General features: G+C 37.5%; 2 protein-coding genes across 2 annotated transcripts; both read right to left on the bottom strand.

Annotated features, from left to right (window-relative positions):
- Positions 1–778: 778 nt before the first annotated feature.
- Positions 779–5,858, bottom strand: psmc5 (proteasome 26S subunit, ATPase 5). Its single transcript, XM_084740225.1, has 12 exons — positions 5,773–5,858; positions 4,526–4,597; positions 4,354–4,423; positions 4,145–4,242; positions 4,001–4,057; positions 3,573–3,803; positions 2,689–2,815; positions 2,398–2,588; positions 1,437–1,535; positions 1,238–1,348; positions 1,055–1,141; positions 779–952 (listed from the first exon to the last, which is right to left on the bottom strand). Exons 1-12 carry the CDS (start codon positions 5,794–5,796, stop codon positions 899–901), a joined length of 1,221 nt encoding a protein of 406 aa, XP_084596351.1. The 5' UTR covers positions 5,797–5,858; the 3' UTR covers positions 779–898.
- Positions 5,859–7,300: 1,442 nt separating this feature from the next.
- smarcd2 (SWI/SNF related BAF chromatin remodeling complex subunit D2) lies at positions 7,301–20,892 on the bottom strand. The gene is made up of 13 exons (XM_084741053.1): positions 20,323–20,892; positions 18,397–18,593; positions 15,202–15,244; positions 14,976–15,098; positions 13,031–13,150; positions 12,285–12,380; positions 11,086–11,187; positions 10,816–10,977; positions 10,266–10,363; positions 9,964–10,099; positions 9,726–9,848; positions 8,234–8,335; positions 7,301–8,118 (listed from the first exon to the last, which is right to left on the bottom strand). Exons 1-13 carry the CDS (start codon positions 20,473–20,475, stop codon positions 8,065–8,067), a joined length of 1,509 nt encoding a protein of 502 aa, XP_084597179.1. The 5' UTR covers positions 20,476–20,892; the 3' UTR covers positions 7,301–8,064.
- Positions 20,893–21,834: the final 942 nt, after the last annotated feature.

Genomic DNA, 21,834 nt, shown 5'->3' with positions numbered 1-21,834 from the left:
ATCAGACGAGATATTGAGATCATACATTTGTGAGAAAAAATTAAATGTCTGAGATTTAGGTCTTAACAAAACACTCATTCTTTCAGATCATAAATTTATGAGGAAAAAAATCTGAATATCGAGTCATGAATTTATTAAAAAAACAACTCTGATATTCTGGGATTGTAAAGTAATGCACCAGTAAAAAACAAACCTCTGAATTAGTGACATGAAGCCGTAAATTTACAAGGAAAACCTTTGTCTTCTCTGAGATTAATGTCATAAATTTGTGAGAGGAAAAACTCTGAGATTAAATTTGAGAAAAAGAGTCAGGAAAAAGTTTTGTCTTAAGATAGACAGATAGATAGCTTTTGTGCATCAACTACAACACAATGGACAGATGCATCTTAACTTTATATAATCATGAAGTTATCCTCGTCTTGACAAAAAACTATTTGACTTTTTTTCTTTAAGTCGTGACTTTGCTGCAAATTTCTGACAATAATTTCAGAGAAGTACGTTTTTTCTCATTAATTTACCAATTTAATATCAGAATATTACCCTCCCTCCTGATTTTTTTTCACCTAATGGCCCTTATACACTGTTATAATATCCAGCATTTAAAAAATTTAAAAATGTTAAATGAAAGCATACATCTGCTCATGCTGGAGACTGTACTTATGTTACTGTTACCTGACCTGAAAGTCTGATTAAATAAGAAAAACCTGTTGAATTTACGTGTTGGCACTGCTATTTGAAGAAGAATTACTGAGTAATGAAACTCTTGAGACATAAAGAATTATTTGGGGAAACAATTTACTTTAGAATGAGTTAAGTAACAATTATAAACCAAACCATAAACAAAAGAAGGAAAATATACATATGTGTTTGCATTGTGTGCAAGAATACACAAGGCCTTTTACTTCCACAGCTTCTTGATCGACATGTTCTTCTCGCTGTCTTTCTGCATCACCTGGAGAAGAGAATGGAGAACAGTCTTGTATAAATATCAAAAATAAGGAGGGATTAGCTTTATGTTTAGATATTGAGACTGTATGTATGTGGTTACACAAACCTTTGCAACAGCCATCTCAAAGTCCTCCTGGGTGACGTGAACTCTTCTTTCTCTCAGAGCGTACATACCTGCCTCTGTGCAAACACCCTAAAAAATATACACGAGAAAAAATTACATTAGAGAGGCCAGCTGTGTGCTTCTACCTTGCCAGCCAACAGCTACCATTTCGGGGCCAATTCTCACCTTGACCTCAGCACCAGAGGCTCCTGGCATCAGCTCAGCAATCTTCCTCAGATTAATGCCACGTGTCAGGTTCATCTTCCTGGAGTGGATCTTCAGGATGTCCAGACGGGCCTGTTGGTGGAGGATTAATAGATGCTCAGATACAAAGAAGAAATTAACACATATATGTCTGTGTATATACTGTGGAAGAAATATCTACCTCTTCATTTGGAGGAGGAAACTCGATCTTCCTGTCGATCCTGCCTGGCCTGAGCAGAGCCGAATCCAGGATGTCAATACGGTTGGTGGCCATAATGACCTGAGAGAGAAAAGGAATTTTAGTTAAAGCAAGAAACTGATGTTGTTATTCATGGGGAGAGGCATTTCAAGCTAAAATACCTAGTTGATATTCACTGGGAAGTATTCAATATTCTTCACAGAATGAGATGTGTGCATTTGTAAACAGGACATTTTCCTCTGCAGCAGTGAACCCAATACACCACCCAATTTTTAGGCTGCAACCTGAGCATCTGGCTCATCTCAGTCACAGCGCTACAGCAAATGCTCTACTTCCCTCAAGCTGTAAAGAGCCAGACTGAATGCGTGTGTGACATGAGAATAAGCTTTTTAAGATGACAGCACAGTATTCAATTTCTTTGAATCTAATGACTTTTCAAAAATCGTGGTCCACTTCTTGTGATTAATTATAGCATTTTGGATAAAGTGTGTATACACACACACACATACATAAACATTTATCTAAATGTAATACATGTGTAGAACACAGTAATGTAGTGGTATAAGAACTTTTTAAGTGTTAAACTTGTTGACAAATACATTAGTTAATTCATACTGTGAAGCATCTATAACTGGATGCTGGTAAATAAAACAGATGTATGAATGAAGATAAAAGTTTAAATAATAAATATGTCTTCTTGGGATAAGTTTTACTTGTTGAAAATACTGTACAAAGAACTATATTATAAGGTGTTCATTCATGTTTCTATTCTGTTTATAGAAGATACATGGGAGGGTTAAAGTACAGTATTACCAATGAAACCCTACACACAGAATAAAACATTTAATGATTGAATACATACCAGAACACTCTTATTTTAACTGCCAATGAATAATTTTAAAGATATTATTAAGTTATTTCATGGTGTGTGTGTGTGTGATACCTTGATGTTCTTGGTGGCCTCGAAGCCGTCCAGCTGATTGAGAAGCTCCAGCATCGTCCTCTGCACCTCGCTGTCACCTCCTGAGCCGCCCTCCAGGCGGGACGACCCAATGGAGTCAATCTCATCCATGAAGATGATGGAGGGGGCGTGTTCTCTAGCCATAACGAACAGCTCACGCACCATGCGAGCACCTGGTGCAAGAGAGGGAGGAATCAAGGTTATAAAACCAGACAGTTTTGAAGAATTTAAATTAATCTGATTAGAGTTTTAGGAAGAGAGTGATGAGCTCACCCTCTCCAATGAACTTCTGGACCAGCTCAGAGCCAGACACCCTGATGAAGGTGCAGTCAGTGTGGTGGGCCACAGCTCTGGCCAGCAGGGTCTTCCCTGTACCCGGGGGGCCATACAGCAGGACACCCTGCACACATCCAAAGCAAAACAGGATAGAGAAAACATATGACGGGAGCTGATGTAGTGCAATTTACCATCGCTGGCAAATAAAGATAATATCTGTGGAAATTGGTGCCCTGTATTCTTCATTAATCTCCTACAGTTTTTGTGTCCTGTGCTACAAAACTTTCAACCTCTTTAGCACCAGTGTTATGTGCTAAATTGAACATACAGCATTTGAAAATCATGATGGTTTCAAATGTCCAGTCAGGCTCTAGAATATTATGATGAACATTTTTTAATGGTTACTTTATGTTTTAAAGATAAAACAATTAACTGAGAAGATGTGCAGATTAAAATGATTAGTAGTTGCAGCACATTTTAAGTAAAATCTCTGTATTGCCAAGAAACCTCTATATAGTTTTTCTTCTTAGCTGGATACAGTTTGGACATTTTGCAAAGGATTTCACTAGTAAGTATTATTAACCCTTACGGAAACCTGCAATCTAAACTAATCTTAAAATATGAATGAATAAAAATGAATATTAGAGGTCTCATACTAGGCAACAATACACAGAGTGGCTAAAAAATCTCCATTATCTGAAAGGCTGTGGTTTGTGACCCAGTGACAGCAACATATCTGCCTTGCTGAAATGTCTCTCCATCAGCTTCACAGGCACACTTCAGTATCTCTGGCCTTGAGAACTCTCTATATTAAGAATGAGTAGAAAGTGAAACAAGTTCACAGCTTTCATATACTACCAGCTTTCTTGTCAATCACCCACCTTGGGCTGTGCGATGCCTAAAGCCTCAAACAGCTCTGGGTGCTTGACGGGCAGCTCGATCACTTCCTTGATCTCCTTGATCTGCTTATCCAGGCCACCGATCATTTCATAGGTGGAGTCCGGCACCTTCTCCACCATCATGAGGGACACCAGGGGGTCCACCTTGTTGGGCAGGATCTTGTGCAGGGTGTAGCTGTCATTACGCAAAGCCACACGGCAATTCGGAGTCACCTGGTGAAAGAGTGACGAAGTATAAAAGAATACTTTAGGTTTCATGTTTCTCGACATATAATCCTCCTTTATCTTGGACTGATTGTACAGATTAGAAATTATGACATGATATTTGTTTTGCAAGATACAAAAGGGAAAACTATTTAAGTACTCTGACTTGTAACCATTGTTAAGATGATGACAACTATAGTACTAACATCATTGATGTCTATGTTCTTGTCCACGTCCACGACAAATTTCCCTTCTGGATGCACCTGAAAATGATGAGGAGACATGTTAATTTAAACTGTCAACTATAATAGAAAATACAGCATGCTACAAAGTACAAGTACACAGCATACCTTGACCAGCACTTTCTTTTTGTCCATAACCCTGACCACTTCTCCTACATAGGAGCCCTGCTCCTGTAGTAACTGCAGCTCCTCACGAAGAAGACGCACTGAATGTCAAAACATGGAATTTTGATAAAGCTTCTGTACAGATTTATAGGATAGGATAAGATAATATTTTTTAACATATACCATTGTAGTAGTAATAAGTAACAGCGTACCTTTGGCATTGAGCTCATTCCTCTGTGCCTGCAGACGCCTGAGATTCTGGCTCTTGTCGTTCACTGTCAACTGTTGAGAAAACAGCAGTTCAAAATCGACAGCCAAGCAGAAGTTGTGTTGAATCTGCGATGCATAATTGGGTGAATTTTTTCAGATATATTATATCGTCACCTGTAACTCTTCTATCTTAGACAAGTAGTACTGCCGGAGGCCTGAGCCACCTTTACTCTCCCCCATCTCCATCTGTCAAGGAAAAAAAACACCATTAAACTTTCACAGTTTCCACTACCATTTTTAAAATTCCTTGCTTGTCCAGCAAGTAGAAACAATAAAGATATCCAATGCACAATCATGTAAACCAGCAAAAAGCAACAATTTCTCACATTTCAGAAGCAGATCATATGTGCTACTGTGAGTGTGTGGTGATCACATATAGGCACACTTTGGAAACTTTAGGTGTACTCTACTTATTCCATCTTGTAAAGATGCAAGTCCTCTTTATTCACAATCAAAGGCACATTGTGCAGATTTTAATGCCTTTATTTTACATAGCAATATGTATTTAAAATGACCGACACAGGTCTTGGATTGTTTGAAATACTTTTTTTTTCTCTAAGATGAACTTCACCCAGATGAATTTAGAGAATACTCGGGTTTTTTTTGCTACATAAATAACACGTTGACAACAATTAGCTGATCAATTTCTGTTGATAGATTTTAAATTTATAGATGTTTAACCACCTCATTTAAAAGATCGAGTCTTTTATCAAAATAACGCATTAACCCATTACAGTACACGGACAAATGTAATGAATATCTGTGAACAAAGGCTACCAGGACTGATTAGTGGAGTTTCAAGAGTGACTACAAGTCAGCTATTTTCAGTCCGAAAAATACTATGGTCCAAAACCAGTTTGTGCACCATACAAAAAAAAAGTGAGTTAACAGTTAACTTTCGTTACTTGCTGCAAAATTGTACTTTCCTGGTTAGTTTACCTGCTGACATTAACCTAAGCTAGCGTTAGCTAACTCGCACAGAAATACATTAAGTCACACTATTAGTTATTTTAAGTTGCATTTTAAGTTGCATTTAGCACCCAATGTATAATCTAAACGTACAAATGTATAAAACTGACGTCGACATGCCGCTGCCAGTCATTCAGGACAGCTAGCTCAAGCTAACTCTATGTACAATTGACAGCTTAGCTTAGCTAGCTTAGCTACAATGAGACAGCAAACCGGCAGCAGACTAAACAGTTATTGTTTTGAATGAAATGACATTTTACTATTCAGAATACAGTCGGACAATAATTCCACCTCGCTGATTTAAATTAACTTTTAAACTCAACGGATAATGGTAACGTTTCTCTATTAATGCGTCAATAAAACCAACAAAACGCCAGAAAAAATACACCTACATGATCAACACCGTCCACCTCCATGTTGAATTTTTCTGCATCCGCAGGAGAACCGGCGTATTTCCGTTACGCTTCTTCTTCTTCTTCTTCTTCAGGGTAGTTTTATTAAATACATGCGCACATCGCCACCTACAGGTATTCTTTTTAAAGTACACAATATTTTTCACTCAAAATCGCCGTATTAGGACTTTTAATGCTCTTCGGCCGATTCAGCGTTAGTTAATTGCATTTCAAAGTTTAGTTTACACAGTACTCACAGAAACACATATACCATTTATCAACAAATTTATCTGAGTATTAACTTTTGGTCACATCCTTGCTATGTATTGTCACTTTAGTGAATAAACTGAAAACTAAAACTAGGTGGAGGCCTATGAAAGAATTTGAAATAAAAATAAAAACTAGCCTTTAAAAAAAAAAATCCTAAAAAACTAACAGACAAAACAGTGTACTACCGAAACTCACTAAAATAAAATAAAAAAAATGTAACGGAAATGTCTTTAGTTTTAGTCTTTGCCAGTCTGGTCAACTTAATCAAAACAAGGAGCATGAGGAAGCATTGGTGCATGTCTACATGACTGTGAGTCGAATACCTTCACAAAATGTTTGTGTGTAAAACTTATTCTGATATTCTTAAATCTTGCCCCCGACATACACCCCTGATACTATTAAAAAATACTTAAACTAATAAGAACTCAACTAAAACTAAAGATTTTTATAAACAATGAAAAACTAAACTGAAACAAACAAACTCACTGAAACTAAACTGAACTGAAATCAAAACTTACATGCAAATCTAATGAAAAACACAAAGTTATAATAACTGCGCCTGACAAACTAAGACTCAGGTGTGTGCTGAGTGCAGGAGGTATTTGAGTTGGCCGTTATTTGAGGAAACACGTCTAAGCTGTTAGAGACAGGTGAGACCAGCCACACCTGTCCAAACTGCTGCTCTCAGAGGGAGCTCTTCAACCAGCCCTAACATGCTCACTCCTGTATGATCTCAGCTTACATCATACGGCTGAGGCTGAGCAGAAAAGAATACAAATATAATCCTTTAACCATTTATAATAACACTGTGTCTGTGGGCAATATTTATGACATGTTCCTTTTTTTTGTAATACATTCTACAACATGAAAAAATACTGTAAAACAAATATTTGTATGTATTTTTATTGTAAAAAAAAAAAAAAAATCCTCCAGGTGTATAAAAGATAAAGGCTTTCGATTGATACACAACATGCAAACATTTTACAAAGGCTGTACAAAAATATTTGTACACACATCATTTCTCAAATTCTAAGTGCCTTTTTCACAAAACAAATTTTGGCACAGCGCCATTTGTTAACATGGAATGTTTAAAGAAAATTCAGATCACCTCATGCAAAACCATAACGAAATTCAGCATTTCAATGAAAAGTTAACTCATGAAACTACAAACTATTTGGTGCAATGTTACGTTGACACGCTACAACTGCATTTCCTATTTCATTAACACCAGTTTAACCTTCTCGGGAGGTATGGCTCCTTCAATCCAAAAAGCCGCCACAGTTCCTCTTCCTGGTGTTAAAACAATTAAAAAACCCCAACAACAAATGAAAATAGCATGTAAACATTCAAGAAGTACAAAAAAAGCTGCTGACTTACAGCTGGACACAGTGGACTTTGTACAAATAAGGAGCTCAAGCTTTTCCCAACGTAGAAAAAAACAGCACCTAAACTTTTAAAATTATTTGTGGCATAAAATGTTCCTAAGAATTCCTATGTTTGTGAAGAATATAACCCACATTTTCTAGATGTATTTTTGAAATAAAAATATATATATTTCTGGTGTAAAATGTTTAAGTATGGATAGATATTTGGGCATGAAATTCATTCTACCATGCCTCCCAATTCTTGCGTTATTGAGATGTTACCAGACATCAGGTAAAGATTATGGCTTTAAAATGAGAAAGTAAACATACACCCTTTCAAAACAGCACACAGCATAATGGTGAAAAACACCTTGATAGCACCAACGCTTAATATGTTTTTAAGCATATTGTACCATAAACACAAAATATTGCAAAACAAGGCAAAGATTATTTAAACAGGCTCAAAATGACAAACATTGCAAGGCATGATTAAGGACATGTTAATCACAACATTGGTCCCATATACTTTGTAAAATTATTATCTGTGGGACAGAAATGTATCCCACTGACAAGCTGGTTCATCATATCATGTCAGTGACGATGGCTTCGTGAACATTTAAGCTGCGACGTTAGCTTAAGTCGGCTGTGGAATGTGTCTTTAGGTGAGCCGGATACCCAGCACCTGCTCCAACTCTTGTCTTCTCTGCTGCACCTGAAACAAAAAAGGGCTGTCAGTGCATATTACAACTGAACACAACCTTCTAAGGCTGCATAATACAACATCAAACGTGCACTGTTAAGCTGTGCATTAGCCTGTAATTCCTTACTTTGGTGTAAATGTATCTGCCCACTGCCTCTGGTACCCAGGGTGCCTGGTAGAACTCAGTCCTCCTCTCCTCCTCTGGGTTTCCTGTCACATCTGTCATCAGCTGGTGGAAAAGAAATCAATCATTGAACACAAAGAACCACAATTTCATTAATATAGAGAATGCTCTTCAATCCCAAACGCCTGAATATTTTTCAAAAGAGTGATTTATACATTGTCAGTCTACTTTGGCAGTACAGAGAGAAGCATGATGCATTATTGATTCGATTAGCAGGCACAGTATCTCCTGGAGTTCGTCCAGGCATCGAAGCCTCTCCATTTAATTTGAGCAAACAATGCTGTATCAGCCAACTGTTGATTTCATTTTAATATTGGTGTAGGGAAGTTGAAGGTTATTTCACACAATTATAAAGTCAGTAATGTAATATAGCTTTTGAAATGGTGGACAGATTTTGCAATGACAACTACAAACAACACAGGGACACTGGAAATTGCTAATTATGTCATTTTATTTTGTTCCAGTGTACATTTTATATAAACGTTATATATAAATGTGTGCTTTTTCACCCTTTAAGATTTTAGTTTAATCCCCTCACATTTTTTCCACCTCTTATTGCTTTCTTTTTCTTACTTTCTCTTAATTTATTTTAGGTTTTACATTGTTAGTGTTACAGTCCTTTGTCTGTACATATATGTGCGTGTATAGGTAGAGATATTTGTATGGACTGAACTATGTTAATATATGCATTCAAAAACACAATAAACAGTTTAAAAAATAATATATGCACAAGGAATTGTGGCCTGTTAATTTGCTATAGCAGACTAGGCACATATTACCACTGAATGCAAAACTGCAGTTTTTATTAAACACTACGCCAGGTAATGATTCTATTCCACTAACGAAGGTAATGATTCTATTCCACTAACGAAATTTTACAAAAGCATTTTGAAATAAAACTCTTCAAATTTGGAAAAGCGAACAACTGACTGCACAAAATATGCAAACGAAAATAAACATCTGCTAGGATGGTCATGAAGATACAACCATAAAAAATAGAAATTAGGGGTGTTCCTGACAATTAATTTCCCTGTGGATTGAACAGAAATTTAAATTTAGACCAGTTGACCAGTCTAAAAGTCAGAAAACACTCAGGGACAGTAAAAAATGTCTTACTGGTTTGCTGAATATGGTTAAGATTAATGCACCAGCCTCCTGCTCTCTTTGCAGGTTAATGTCCACATAACGGTGTTCAATGTGGTTATGCATTTTAAGTTTCTAGATCAAAATACTGCATTGTGCTGATTTTACAAGACATCATCTAACCTCTCAGATGAAATGGTTAACTGGTGCATTAATAAAATGTTAACAATTAGTTTAACTGACAAGTATTTCTAGCACTGACTAGTGAGAGCAGCATTACATCGACTAGTCAAATAATCGCTCACGTCTCTTTTATAAATATTAAAGGAGTGGAGAAGAAATTAACATTTACCTTCAGATCTCTGCTTTGAGACTTGAGCCAGTCCTGGATGAAGTCCTGTGGATTATTGCTGAAGCTCAACATAAAGTCTCTCTCAGTCTTCAGCTGGTTGATGTACTCAATTGTCTCGTGAATCTGCAGCAAATACAACAAGTACAGTAAGAGATAAGATATTTTTAACAAACAAAATTAAACATTATCCTAAAAGCCAGTGAGATGCAGGCATTTGTGACTGACTGCCAGGCCTTACTTTCATCTCCAGTGCAGCAATCTCCTGCTGGTTAGTTGTAGAGGACAGGAAACTGTTCATCTGACCCTTCAGTGGGTCGTCCACCTCCACATCAATGTCATAGCACGCCGTTTTCTTCTGATCTGTGGGGTCCACACTGCTCAAAGGAGACACACAGACAGAGACACAGAATTCAAGCTAAAATTAATGATTACAGGCACAAATTTAATTTTTGGGAAATACACAGACCTTTTTTTAAGAATCACACACACGTGACACACGTACAAATACAGAAAGAGGGCAAATTATCCACACTCCCCTACCTAATCATGTGATTGATAATGATGGGGTCAGGGTGCTGCAGCAGACCCGCCAGTTTCATGGGAATCTCAGAGAACCTCATGCGAGGACAGCCGAAGATCTGAACAGCATTAAGATTTAAAACAGAGAAACATCGACAAGTTAAATGTAAAGTTTTATTGTTTCTTTGTCTTTTCACAAGCGTTAGAACATTAAAATTCAACACTAATAATGATAATACATAATAATAACACATGTATATCAGCTGCACATTTGAAGTACTGTACTATAGTTAATGTGTAACTTGTACAAAGTCAAAGCCACAAATGATGAGTTCAATGGTATAAATTTTAAATTACAAACACAGTAAGTCCAACACACTGTACAAATGGTATTTCTCTATTAGGTGAATGTATTAGTTATTAATTAGTTTAAGGGAACAAATTTAATGTAATACAAAGTCAAACTACTTTTTAAGCATTTTCTGCTGTCAAAGCATAATTTTAAAAAGTATGCATTAAGTGGTGAGCTTGCATTCTGCTGTTCGGCGTAGCCTCAAAACCACTCCATTACCTGTCTGAAGTAGCGGTTGCAGTTGATGTATTCCTTCTCATGACTATCCTGCAGCTTGTTGTTCTTGATGTAGAGCCAAAGAGCTTGCATGATGCTGGCTCGCGTCTGTGTGTGCACACCCAGCAGACGAGCCAGCCGTGGGTCCAGTTTGTATTGAGGGGGCTGGGAGAAAAAAAAACATTAAGGCAAAGAAAGTGTTGGTTGAAAAAGGTAAGAAAGTTATACATATGTAATGGTTTGCAAGATGGCAACTGGGCGAATAGGTGGTACCTGGTGATCGAGCATGAGCAGAAGGGTGCATTTAACATTGACGTCGCCGGGCCTTTTGACCTGGAAACCATCGGTCTCCTGAGTGGTGGGCATTCTGTGCCACTGAGAGACAAAATGAAGTAAAAAGATCAGATTTTTCAAATCACAAGAGCTTTGAACTTAATCTAAACTGAAATATGTTCATAAAAGAAAAAGTTATACTTTCATTCAAGTAAGTCCTTTACTTGTGGCCTGCACCTTTCCACTTCTTTAGTTTTCACAATTGGAAAAGAAAGATGCTCAAAAATAGAGGAAAAAACAGAGCACCTTTGTAATTTTAGTTGAGAAGTAGCTTGCTGTTTTAATAAACACAATGTTGCATTTAACATCTTTTTTCATTCAGTGTGACTCTCCTAAATCCCCTCTGCTTAAACAGCCTGAGTGAAAACTTTTTAATATAACAAGTGTCTGCACTTAACAACAGACATAATCAATGAATGGACTATTTAGCCAACTAATAAAATATTAAACAATGAAAACACTCGTAAACTTAGAATGTTAGCAGGTTATTGAAATAAAATCACTATGATTTACTTTTTAAACTGAGGTTATTAAGGGGCTAGATTCAGCCTACGAACTGCCAACTGAATAGGCCTGTCTTTGGTTATCATTTTTACTTGCATGATTTTATTTTATTTTTTGACATATTGTTTGAGTATTGCTGGAGGGAGTTTGAGAATTAAGAATTTCATTGCCAGTGACTGTTTCACTCTAATTGTAAGGCACAATAAAGCTATTATCACAAACACTTGCTTTATCCACTCTTGTTTTCGTGTACAAGACACTCAGTTATGTAAACTGGACTGGTAACCACACCAAAACATGTTTTCTGATGTTCACTAAAAAATATGTCTGTCTGATATTTCTAAGGGGCTGGTTTAACTCTTATGTGTGGGATGAATTCAGACATACAGTAAGTCACAGTAGGTTGGACTAAACATGACGGGATATCTTCCAGATTCACCCCCGCACTGTCAAACAAGCTCAGACAGGATTGGATCCAAAAGTTTTAACGATTCCAGCTGAACTCCACGTTCTGACCCGGGCTGAAAAATGTACTGGGGCTGGTGAACCAAAAGTAGTCCCAGAACATTTTGGTGTCTGTGCGCCTAAAATGTTCCAAGGTGGTTGCATCAAATGCCTTTCAAATGATGTCATACCTCGACTAAGTGGTTGTCAGGTCCATAGAGCTCCTTATCGAGCTCGATCACCAGGCTTTTGAAGAAAGATGAGAACTTCTTTTTCTGCTTGCCAGGCTGAGAACACAAAATGCATAAAAAGAGTGTGAAAAGATGGAGTAATAAGATTGCAATCTATCTATGTCCTCTTATTGTGCTGTGTCAGTCTGTGCAGCTGCATTGTTCAGCTCTGACCACATTGGGGGTGGCGAACGCACAAAACTGTAGACAAGTAGAAAAAGCTGTTTCACTCCCGCCCTCTCCCCAGCCCTGACAAAGTCTGTTTGCACAACATGACCCCTTCCACTCCTTCCCTCCTCACATCCCTTTTCTTTTTCTGTTACTCCATGCAACACTCCTACGCATGCCTAAACCAATGAGCCGGGGGAAAAATTAAGAGAGAAAAAAATCCTCCTTTATGTGGCCTCAGATGACACAATGAGCTGAGCTGGGATTGATGGAGGGAGGGGAGGCATGTCAGATCACGGTATGCAACGGCCAGTGGTTTCAATTCCTTGTTTCAAAAGAGAACATGAGCATGTGTGTGTTAGGAGTTGTGGGGTGGAGTGAGGAGAGCTGTAAACACACATCTGGTTGCGTGGTCTGAGCCAAGGACACAGGACTGAAGTTCAGAAACACAATAACAGAGACTGAAATAAAGACCATGCTGGGATGATGGTGAAACAAAGACAGAAGATTCAAACGTAACGAGAGCGTTTTTCACTTACTTCCTCCAGAAGTTTGCCCTCCACTCGCAGTTCCCACGAGGACACCTTCTCCGCCTCCTCACCCTCAGGCTTGCTGGGGGTGTACGTGTTGGAAATGTAGATCCTGAGCTTTCGTTTTTGCTGTTTCATAGAGATGAACAAGCAGATATATCAGGAATTCCAGTAAAAAAAAAAAACTGTTGCTCAGACAAAAATGAACCATGAAAAAGCAGAATCATGCATGTAATCCAATATAAAATAACATACAGAACATACTGTACAAGAGATAAAATTAATAAATATGGTCAAAATAAATCAGACAACTGTTTCAAATGTGGTACAGATTAATTGATCCACGCATTTTGCGACGGTTGTGAAATTCTGAAGATTTAGTTCGATACAGAGACATTGGGGGAGGATTTTAAACTTGTTATAGGACACAGTAGGATGTCCACAGAGTTAAATTACTCTTTTTTTTTTTTCTTCAATTGTGTTAAAGAACCAGATACTTAAACACTGGAAATTCACATACGACACTACTACACTGGGGGGAAAAAAGAATGTATTATTGTTTGAATTTGGAAAAGGAAACAGCCATTGAAAAGAACTAATTAACTCAATTTGAAATCATACAGTGATAAACATTACAAGCATTGAGTGGATTAAAGAAGAGTTTGAGCCTGGTTTGAGGTTTGGGGTTTTTTGCTGTTGTTTTTGTTTTTGCAATGTAGTACAGGGCAATAATGCCACCTAGGATGCACTAATGTTGTTTCGTTGTGGAAGATTTGAGTTGATTAAGGATAAAAGATCGGGGTACTTAATATAGAGGAATGGTATTTAGATGGAACTTAACATCAAATTTACTGTAAAAAAAATCTAGGTGGAGGCGATTCTTATTTTTTGAGCTATTATTTTCCCATAAAGTCAGTAATTCCAGTTCAGAAATAAGGTTGGGCTGACTGGCAACATTATCGTCCAATGTGATGGCCATCAGTCATCGACCACTGAGTCCTCTACCATCACAGCATCATGACCTGTATATGAGGTAGTTTGTCCCCTCAGAGTTACCATAGAGTTGTTGCCTGAGCTGCTCTACATCTACATGTATTACATGTACTATTTTCTTTGTAAACACAACTAAGTTATGTGGTCCTGGGATGAAGACTCTTTTAGACACAGCAACAATACAATCATCCATCACATTTTTTCACTGTGGACATCGTCATATGCCAATTTGGCAAACATCACAACACTATTTAGAACATAACTTGTTTGCACTCTCTTCAGAAAGGAGGCTTCTCTGCTTGCCATACAGGATCCCGACCTTGCGTGACTAGTGAAGACTGCTCAGCCATCGGCCACTATCGGAGCCAAGTTTGGCCAGACCAATTCATCGGTTGCCCTCTAGTGCCAGCGACTGTTTATCAAAAATGCATCTACAGAACCGGCCACAGTGTACAGTTAGATGAAGAGTTGTGACAGGCTGCACATACTCAACTCCTCAGCAAAACTATTCCCTTAACAACTACCTGTTACAGTGCATCTCTGAACAAAGTAGCTGCTCAAGGAGTGTTTACTGCTGTGGTACACAAGGTTCCTGCACCTTTTCCAAAGTGAAATTCAAGCACTTTTAAGGTGCATTTTCAAGCTTTTCCAGAATCTTACAGCTCTGGTAAATTGCATATTAAATTGCATATACTAAAAGTGATTATGAAATTATTAAAGTCCAAGCAATTTTCAAACCTTGAAAAGTCTACAGTAAAATTCGAAGATTTCCAGCACTCATATGAACCCTGTGTAAATTACTATAAATGGCACTTTGTTGTTACCTCCAGCAACCGCAGCTGTTGCCAAATAAACTATGACTCAAATATTAAGGATTGTAACATTAAACTTGTGATTAGGCCGAACTTAATAAAGCCTGAATGTTATCTCAAAATATCCTGTCATTATCCTGAGGAGGTACCATAATGGGCTTCTTGATGGCTTCCTGAATCTCCATTCGCTTTCGTGCAATGGTCTGATCCAGTTTCCTTTCAAAGGCCAAGAGATCCATGTAGGCCTGGGACTCTGGGACCAGGTCTCGAATCTACAGAGCCAAAAGCAGGACATGAACACGAAGGGAACACAGCCAAATGTAATCAAACTGAAATCCATCTAAAGAATGATTCAGGGGGTTGAAACTCTCTTACCCTCTGTGGGAGAACCTTGTCAGCCATCTTGCGCCTTTTTGCCCTAAATCGCACAGAAAAAAATAATATAAACAAGATGATTTCCAAAGGACTGTTTGTTCATTTGCCAAAAAATAAGAGAACACACACAACCATATGTTTCCTCTAAAATAAATATTCATTGGCTACAGATATTGCTTAGTCAACCAAGTACAATATACAATGTTGTGTCATCAGTTAGAATTTGCCCTTAAGACCCTCATTAACCAATTTCCAGGGAACTGACCATGCACTGACACATGCCAGATTAACAGAAAGTCCTCATCTGCTTGCTTTGATTATAAATAATTTGTGAAAACTTCATAGTGCGATAAGAAAATCCTGGCTGGTGCTATCTCTTCATTAACTCCCCTGAATGAGCTCCTCAGGCTCCCACTTATCCTTGCTGCAGACTTCATAAAAGCTGTTTTGTTTCTTTAATTAAATTACACAGTTCTCCCTCATTATGATTAAATTTAACTCCGAGCTCTTTAATGGGAATTTAAGAAAGTTGCTTCTAGCCCCATGGCTCTCTAATCCTCCTCTACTGTGAATGTTGTTATGAGATAAACCTTTAAAGACAAGAGCTTCATTATGGAAGATCCACTGCCTCACATCATGGCTCGACACATTTATGAGCACGGCATCACCGAGCAGTTTGAAGTCAAAAATACCCGCTTGTGTCGTGTGTGTGCTGCTTTGTAAGCAAAGGCCGGTCATGAGATACTCGTGTCCTCGTGTCTGTGTGATCTGAGCTGTGCTTTTAACGGTGCAATAAACATCACAAACAGACTGCGGGGAGAAAAACACACCCTGAATGAGGAGTGGTGTTGTTCTATCGCTAATGAGCCACAACAGGCATAATTAGCCGCTGAATTTTTAATATAACCAGTATGGTGTTACAACATTTCCTGCTGGATGTAATTACATTCATTTATCATCTTTTAAATACACAAACTCAAAAAAGTAAACCCTACATCCTGTAGTTTATATCCTGGCCGAGGAAAACATTACTGGTGGCAAGGTTCTTAAGTTTTACTTGTTTGTATAGACCTGCATGGTGAATAAGAAGGAAAAACACCCATTTTCATAAAGAGACGTTCCTCTTCATGCACAGCAGTCTTTTTCATGATCCTCATGAACACTTTTCTTGTATCATTATATCATAAGAAGTAACAAATTGTGCACTGCCCAAGAGTCTAACACAACAAGCTGTACTTTGTATCAAATTAGACAACAACTAAAAATAATATGTTCTTTATCAGGCAATATAACTGTTAAACCCTTATTAGACTTTATTAGAGGGTAATTAGGGACATATTATGACAGAACTGTACTGTAAACTAAAGTAAAATCACATATCTGCCCTTTCTGCTTTTAAAAACAATATGTTGACCAGATCTGAAATTGTAGAGCTACAGGAACATTTTGTCTACAACTGACTGCACAGACATATTGTGATACTGTAGGCTGAAAATGTGATTTGATCAAAGAAGCAGGCATCAATCTTGGCTACTTTGTGTGAGACCAGCCAAAGGTGTATCTCAAGTAGCAGACGTGGTTTTATTTTAATTTACAATACTGTTCTGTTGTAATGTGTCCCCAACTACCCTCTAATAGTCTAATACAGGTCTAAGCGTGTGTAATAAAGAACATGAGGTGTCTAATTAGGATATTACTACTGTCTAATAAATAACATAATCTCTAGGTGTCTAACTTGATGCAAAGACTTGTTACATCTTGTTAGTGTACTGTAAAGTGCCAGCATTGCACTATGCCTTCTCATATGTATATAAAATCTCTTGAATCTCAAACAATAAATCTGTTTGACTTGACCATGTTTTTACAGTAGCTGTTTGCCAGTAAAAGTCAGAAAAGGAGGTTTTGTATATATCAGTTTTGAGAAAAGGACCGTATTTTGCAGGAAATGTCATGTGCAAAGAGCAAATCACATTTTAAGTGTATCCTGAGGAGGATTTTTATTCTTTTTTTATCTGATGTTGCTATAAGAAGAAGCTTGGCAAAAAATTTTAGCCAACTTGAAATACTTACAATCAACTAATTGATAAAAGGTTTTATAAGTGATTAATTAAGTAAAATGCAGAATGTTTTCACATTCTTGCTCATCAAATGTGAATCTTTGCTCCTTTCTCTATTTTACACCAACATAACCTGAATAGGGAATTGAGGATTTTGTTGATACCAGTGTCACTATCGAATCTGCTTATTGATCTGATCCTTTATCGATTCCCTTATTGATTCCAGATTCCACTTTCTGTGAAGAAATAAAATAGGCTTAGACAGGATTTCTGTGTCAACACAATTGTTTGCTGTGAGTCCGAGCACAGTGTATAAACAGAGCAGAAAAAAGGGCAGGCATGTGACTCAGGTGTACAGAAGCTCCGCTGTTTAACCACTGTTTAACCTGGAACTGGTTCTTAACTGGAACCAGTTCTCAATTCCCATCCCTATGACTGTCATCATCTCAATGGATGAAACGAAAGAATATTTGTACAGCATTTGTTTTCTTTTAGAGTTTCTTAGTCAGAGGAAACAAAACGGCTAAACCTGTCTGTCTGACGCTAATGCTAATAAAAAACAGGATAAGAGACGTCATGCTCAGATGGGGTAGCGTAGCGTGTAAAACACATGACATTCCAAGAATTTAAGCCTATGTGGAGTATAAGGATGTTTCAGTATTGCTGTTGGTTCCACCCTGTTTCTTTCTCTCCGCCATGACTTCTCCAGTCTCCAGCAGCGTAGATGCATGAGTTTTAAGTCATTGTTTTGCAATATGCTACTGTCAGAAATACATGCTGGCATCGATAAAACAAATTCATAAGCTTGGATGCATGAGATTCAAATGGATCAGACAATTTGGGACTGATTCTCAACTGCAACTGGTTCTTGATTTACATCCTGAAAATGAATGTTTTTTATTTATTTATTCATATTTATTTTTTTTTACATTTTTCTGATTAATTGAGAAAAGAATCAACAAACAATAAAATATCTGCTATTTGCAGCCCAATTTATATGACAGCCAAGTTAAAATCTCAAGCAGTGCTATTCCCTGCTTTGGCCCCTGGCTGTCTTGGTCAATCAACCTTGGCATTATTCCCTTTCCCTCTCTTCTCCTTCTCTCACACAAAACACTCTCACTTCTCAACACTTTACCCTCGTCTGAGGCCTCCCAGCGCCTCTTGCTGCTGTTGTTGATGCTGATGAAGGAACCGCTTCCTCGAGGCGTCCATGCCTGGAGGCCCCATGCCTGGTCGCATAGGCATGTTCCCACCACCATAAGAAGGGCCAGGCATCTGACCCCCCATTGACCCCAGGGGGCCCCCCACTCTGTTTGGTGGCATCCCTGAGCGCTAGACAAAAGAAGAGAAGCTAGAGCTATGATTTCAGGTTCACAGGAATTTACTGGGGGGAAAAAAAAGTTAAGTTTCTTTCTCCAGATCTGCACACTTCTTCTTTTCTAGAGCTCACTGCTTCTCATTTTAATTTAATTGTAGCTATTAAAATATGAATGTGTGCTAATATGTTGGTTATATTTTCTTCCTTCTGTACTGCTTTACAAAGATAGCTTTATGCTCCCAACCTGATGCTGATTTTGATATCAGTTTTAAAACCAAGATAGTAAGATGGAGAATAGAAATTGATTTTTTTTCTAATAGGTACTGGACACTAATTTACAGATAAGCTAATTAATGAATGACAGTGATAAAATATTTACTGTCTCAACAATGTAAAAAGGCATGTGTTCAGGCAAACATCCTTGTATGAAAATCTGACATTATTTGCTAAACTACAGCTTACTGAAGAAAATAAAAAAAGAAGCAATTTTAAGTCCACACTTTGGCCACTGGGAAATTGTGATGAGCCTTTCACAACTTTCTGACATTTTAGAATAAATGATTAATCGTGAAAATAATCAATAGATTAATCAATAATGAAAATCATCAGTAGTTGCAGTCCTAGCGAAAATCTTTGTTCTAGCCAGAGCTGAATTGAAAGTTTTGGTATATTTCACCCATGGCGTATAAAAAGAGCATGTGCAGACATACTGACGCTTACACTGAATGTTATTGTGTGGATCATAAGTAATAGTATTAGTCATAGTCAGCATAAATAACAACAAGCCAAGCAGTGAAAATCAATCTTTTGTACATATGTACAGCATGTACAGATTGGATAATGTAATTAACAGCAATTTAACCATCTGGTAAAACTTACAAAAGGCATTTTTTGTTGTTTTAATGGTGATATGTGCAGTGCATGTTTTGCAAGTGTTTTTGTATGTTGTAAATGTATATACTATAATTCTCTATATTCCCTTAATGTTTCAATGTTGATTTTGTTATACAGTGCAGTTATACTGTTCAATAAATGTAAAAATTCTATTATTTAATTATTATTTAATTAAATATAATTGATTCATCAACATTATATGACAATTTTCCACTGTAACAGTCCTTGCTTTGTTAGGTTTCTCCTTTAACAGAAAATAACATATATCTGAACCCAACAGGCTTAAACTGACAAACGTGAGACAACAGTTAACGTGAATATTAACTAAAGAGCACGTGAAGCTGCAGATGGTGGCAAAACTGGGATAATATATGCGGGCTTAGCTGTGACAGATGGTGCTGATGATAAACTTACTTTTGTTTTCAAGCTAACTGACAGGGCGGCCACGTGATTTTCTCTTTCACACATGCACTAAATATTGTCCTGTGACAGAAATTTTAATTAAAAATGCAATTATTTAAGGTGCACAATGATCAGTCACTATATTACAAGGGTTGTACTCGATTTATTAGTGCCACTAAATAATTACACACCTTTTTCAAATGCGGAAGTACAGTCCACACCTTGATGTTTAAAGAATAAAGAGCTTTAAGAGTCGACTTAATTGTATATTTGGCTTCTGGATACACTTGTTTCAATCCAAATTTAGGAGTGCATTTACTTTTCAAAGCAGTTAAAGTCTAACATAAACTTAAAGAAGCCACAGTAAAATTGACTTCCTTCAGATAACCTTTCATTCAGTCACAGGTTCCTCTATTTAATAAGGATAAACTAAGCAGAAAAACCAACCTGGGGGTACTGGGGAGCGGTGTTAATGCTTCGGGGGTATCCAGCCGGAGGTTGCGGCATGCCTGACATCCTCATACCCGCAGCGTGCCCAACACTCATGGGGTGAACATTCGGGTTCATCGGCGAACCCGTGAAGCCTCCTCTTGATGCCATCTTCTAAATCCACAAGTGGTCAAAAAGTGACGGAAACTTCAGCCAAATTTAACTCTAACTACAAGTCTAGTAGGCTACTAAATGAACGTTAAAAGTAGCTAGCTTAGCTAATTCCAGTTACTTTAACTGAGGTCGGGCTCTTCTGGTTTGACAGCAGCAAGCACACTGTCAACAAAAAGCTAGCTAATGTTAGCTCGTTTCCTATCGTTTCAAGTTCCGGGATTTGCTTCTGCCTACAGCTGCTTGTTTTCTGGACACCGACTGGTGGCTGCTGTTTGTCATCTCCTCCCACTGCTCTTATGTCTTAGCATCGCTAACTAGCAGCTATTTCACTGTGAGGCTAATGAAAAACATGATAGCGCCTGACTTACGACAAACTGAGTGACCAAAGACATACCTAATATTCTTTGTAACTGCCTACACACAATGCAAAATGATGCTTTCAGAGAAATCGGACGTTTCGGTGTTACAAATTTCGCCACACAATAAAGGTTACCCACGCCCAACCTAAAGTGCACATTAAAAATTATTCTCATACTGAAATTGCGTTTTTAGTCGTGTATTAAATCCTGTAAGTCCAAAGGCAGACATAGCTGTGAAAAAGTGCCCTACTGACAGCTGTTGTGAATATGACACCATTGAAAATTTGCTTCTAAATTGCCACAGATCTAAAATGTGTGGGGGAAAATGGTGTTTGGTTTTAACATTATTATCAATTAAAATGCAGTGATGTATGGTGTCTTACAAGAAGTGCCCAGGTTGCACCAGGATTTTTAACTGGACTATAATTTACAAAGTGTACTATAATTCATCACCAAGCTAATGTAGTGAGTGATGTGGTCCTAAAACAAATATTGACTAAACTGAAAAGACAAAGAACTCTGTATGCTAGTATATATGTTGTGTTTTTGCTAATTTATTATTGAAATTTGATGATTGTATTATTGTATATTTTTTAAGATGTACTATTGAATTTGTTGTTTTATATTTTGTATGTATATAATTCTCCTTCTCTGCAAAACATTTAATAAAGCATTTATTAAAAAAGACTACTCCACTACAAATAAAAGTCATGCATTCAAAACTCTACTTAAGAAAAAGTATTATAAGCTAAATGTGCCCAAAGTATCAAAAGTAAAAGTACTCATTTGTACAGTTGTACTCTCCTTAGTTGCTTTCCATCGCTGGTTACACCACATACAAGTGTTTGAGAATGGGTGGATGTTGTCACTAATTCTTTAAATAACTGTTTTTCTGCATGCCTTATGGTCCACCAATGACCTGCATTAAGGACCATAAACTGAAAAGTTTAATTTTCAATCTAGCCCCCTGACATACACACACAACTGTATAAGAAGT

This window comes from Lutjanus erythropterus, chromosome 17 (genome assembly GCF_056507025.1).
Source record: "Lutjanus erythropterus isolate fLutEry1 chromosome 17, fLutEry1.hap2, whole genome shotgun sequence".
In the NCBI taxonomy this organism is placed as follows: Eukaryota; Metazoa; Chordata; class Actinopteri; order Lutjaniformes; family Lutjanidae; genus Lutjanus; species Lutjanus erythropterus.
This window is presented reverse-complemented; position numbering and strand designations above follow the sequence as displayed.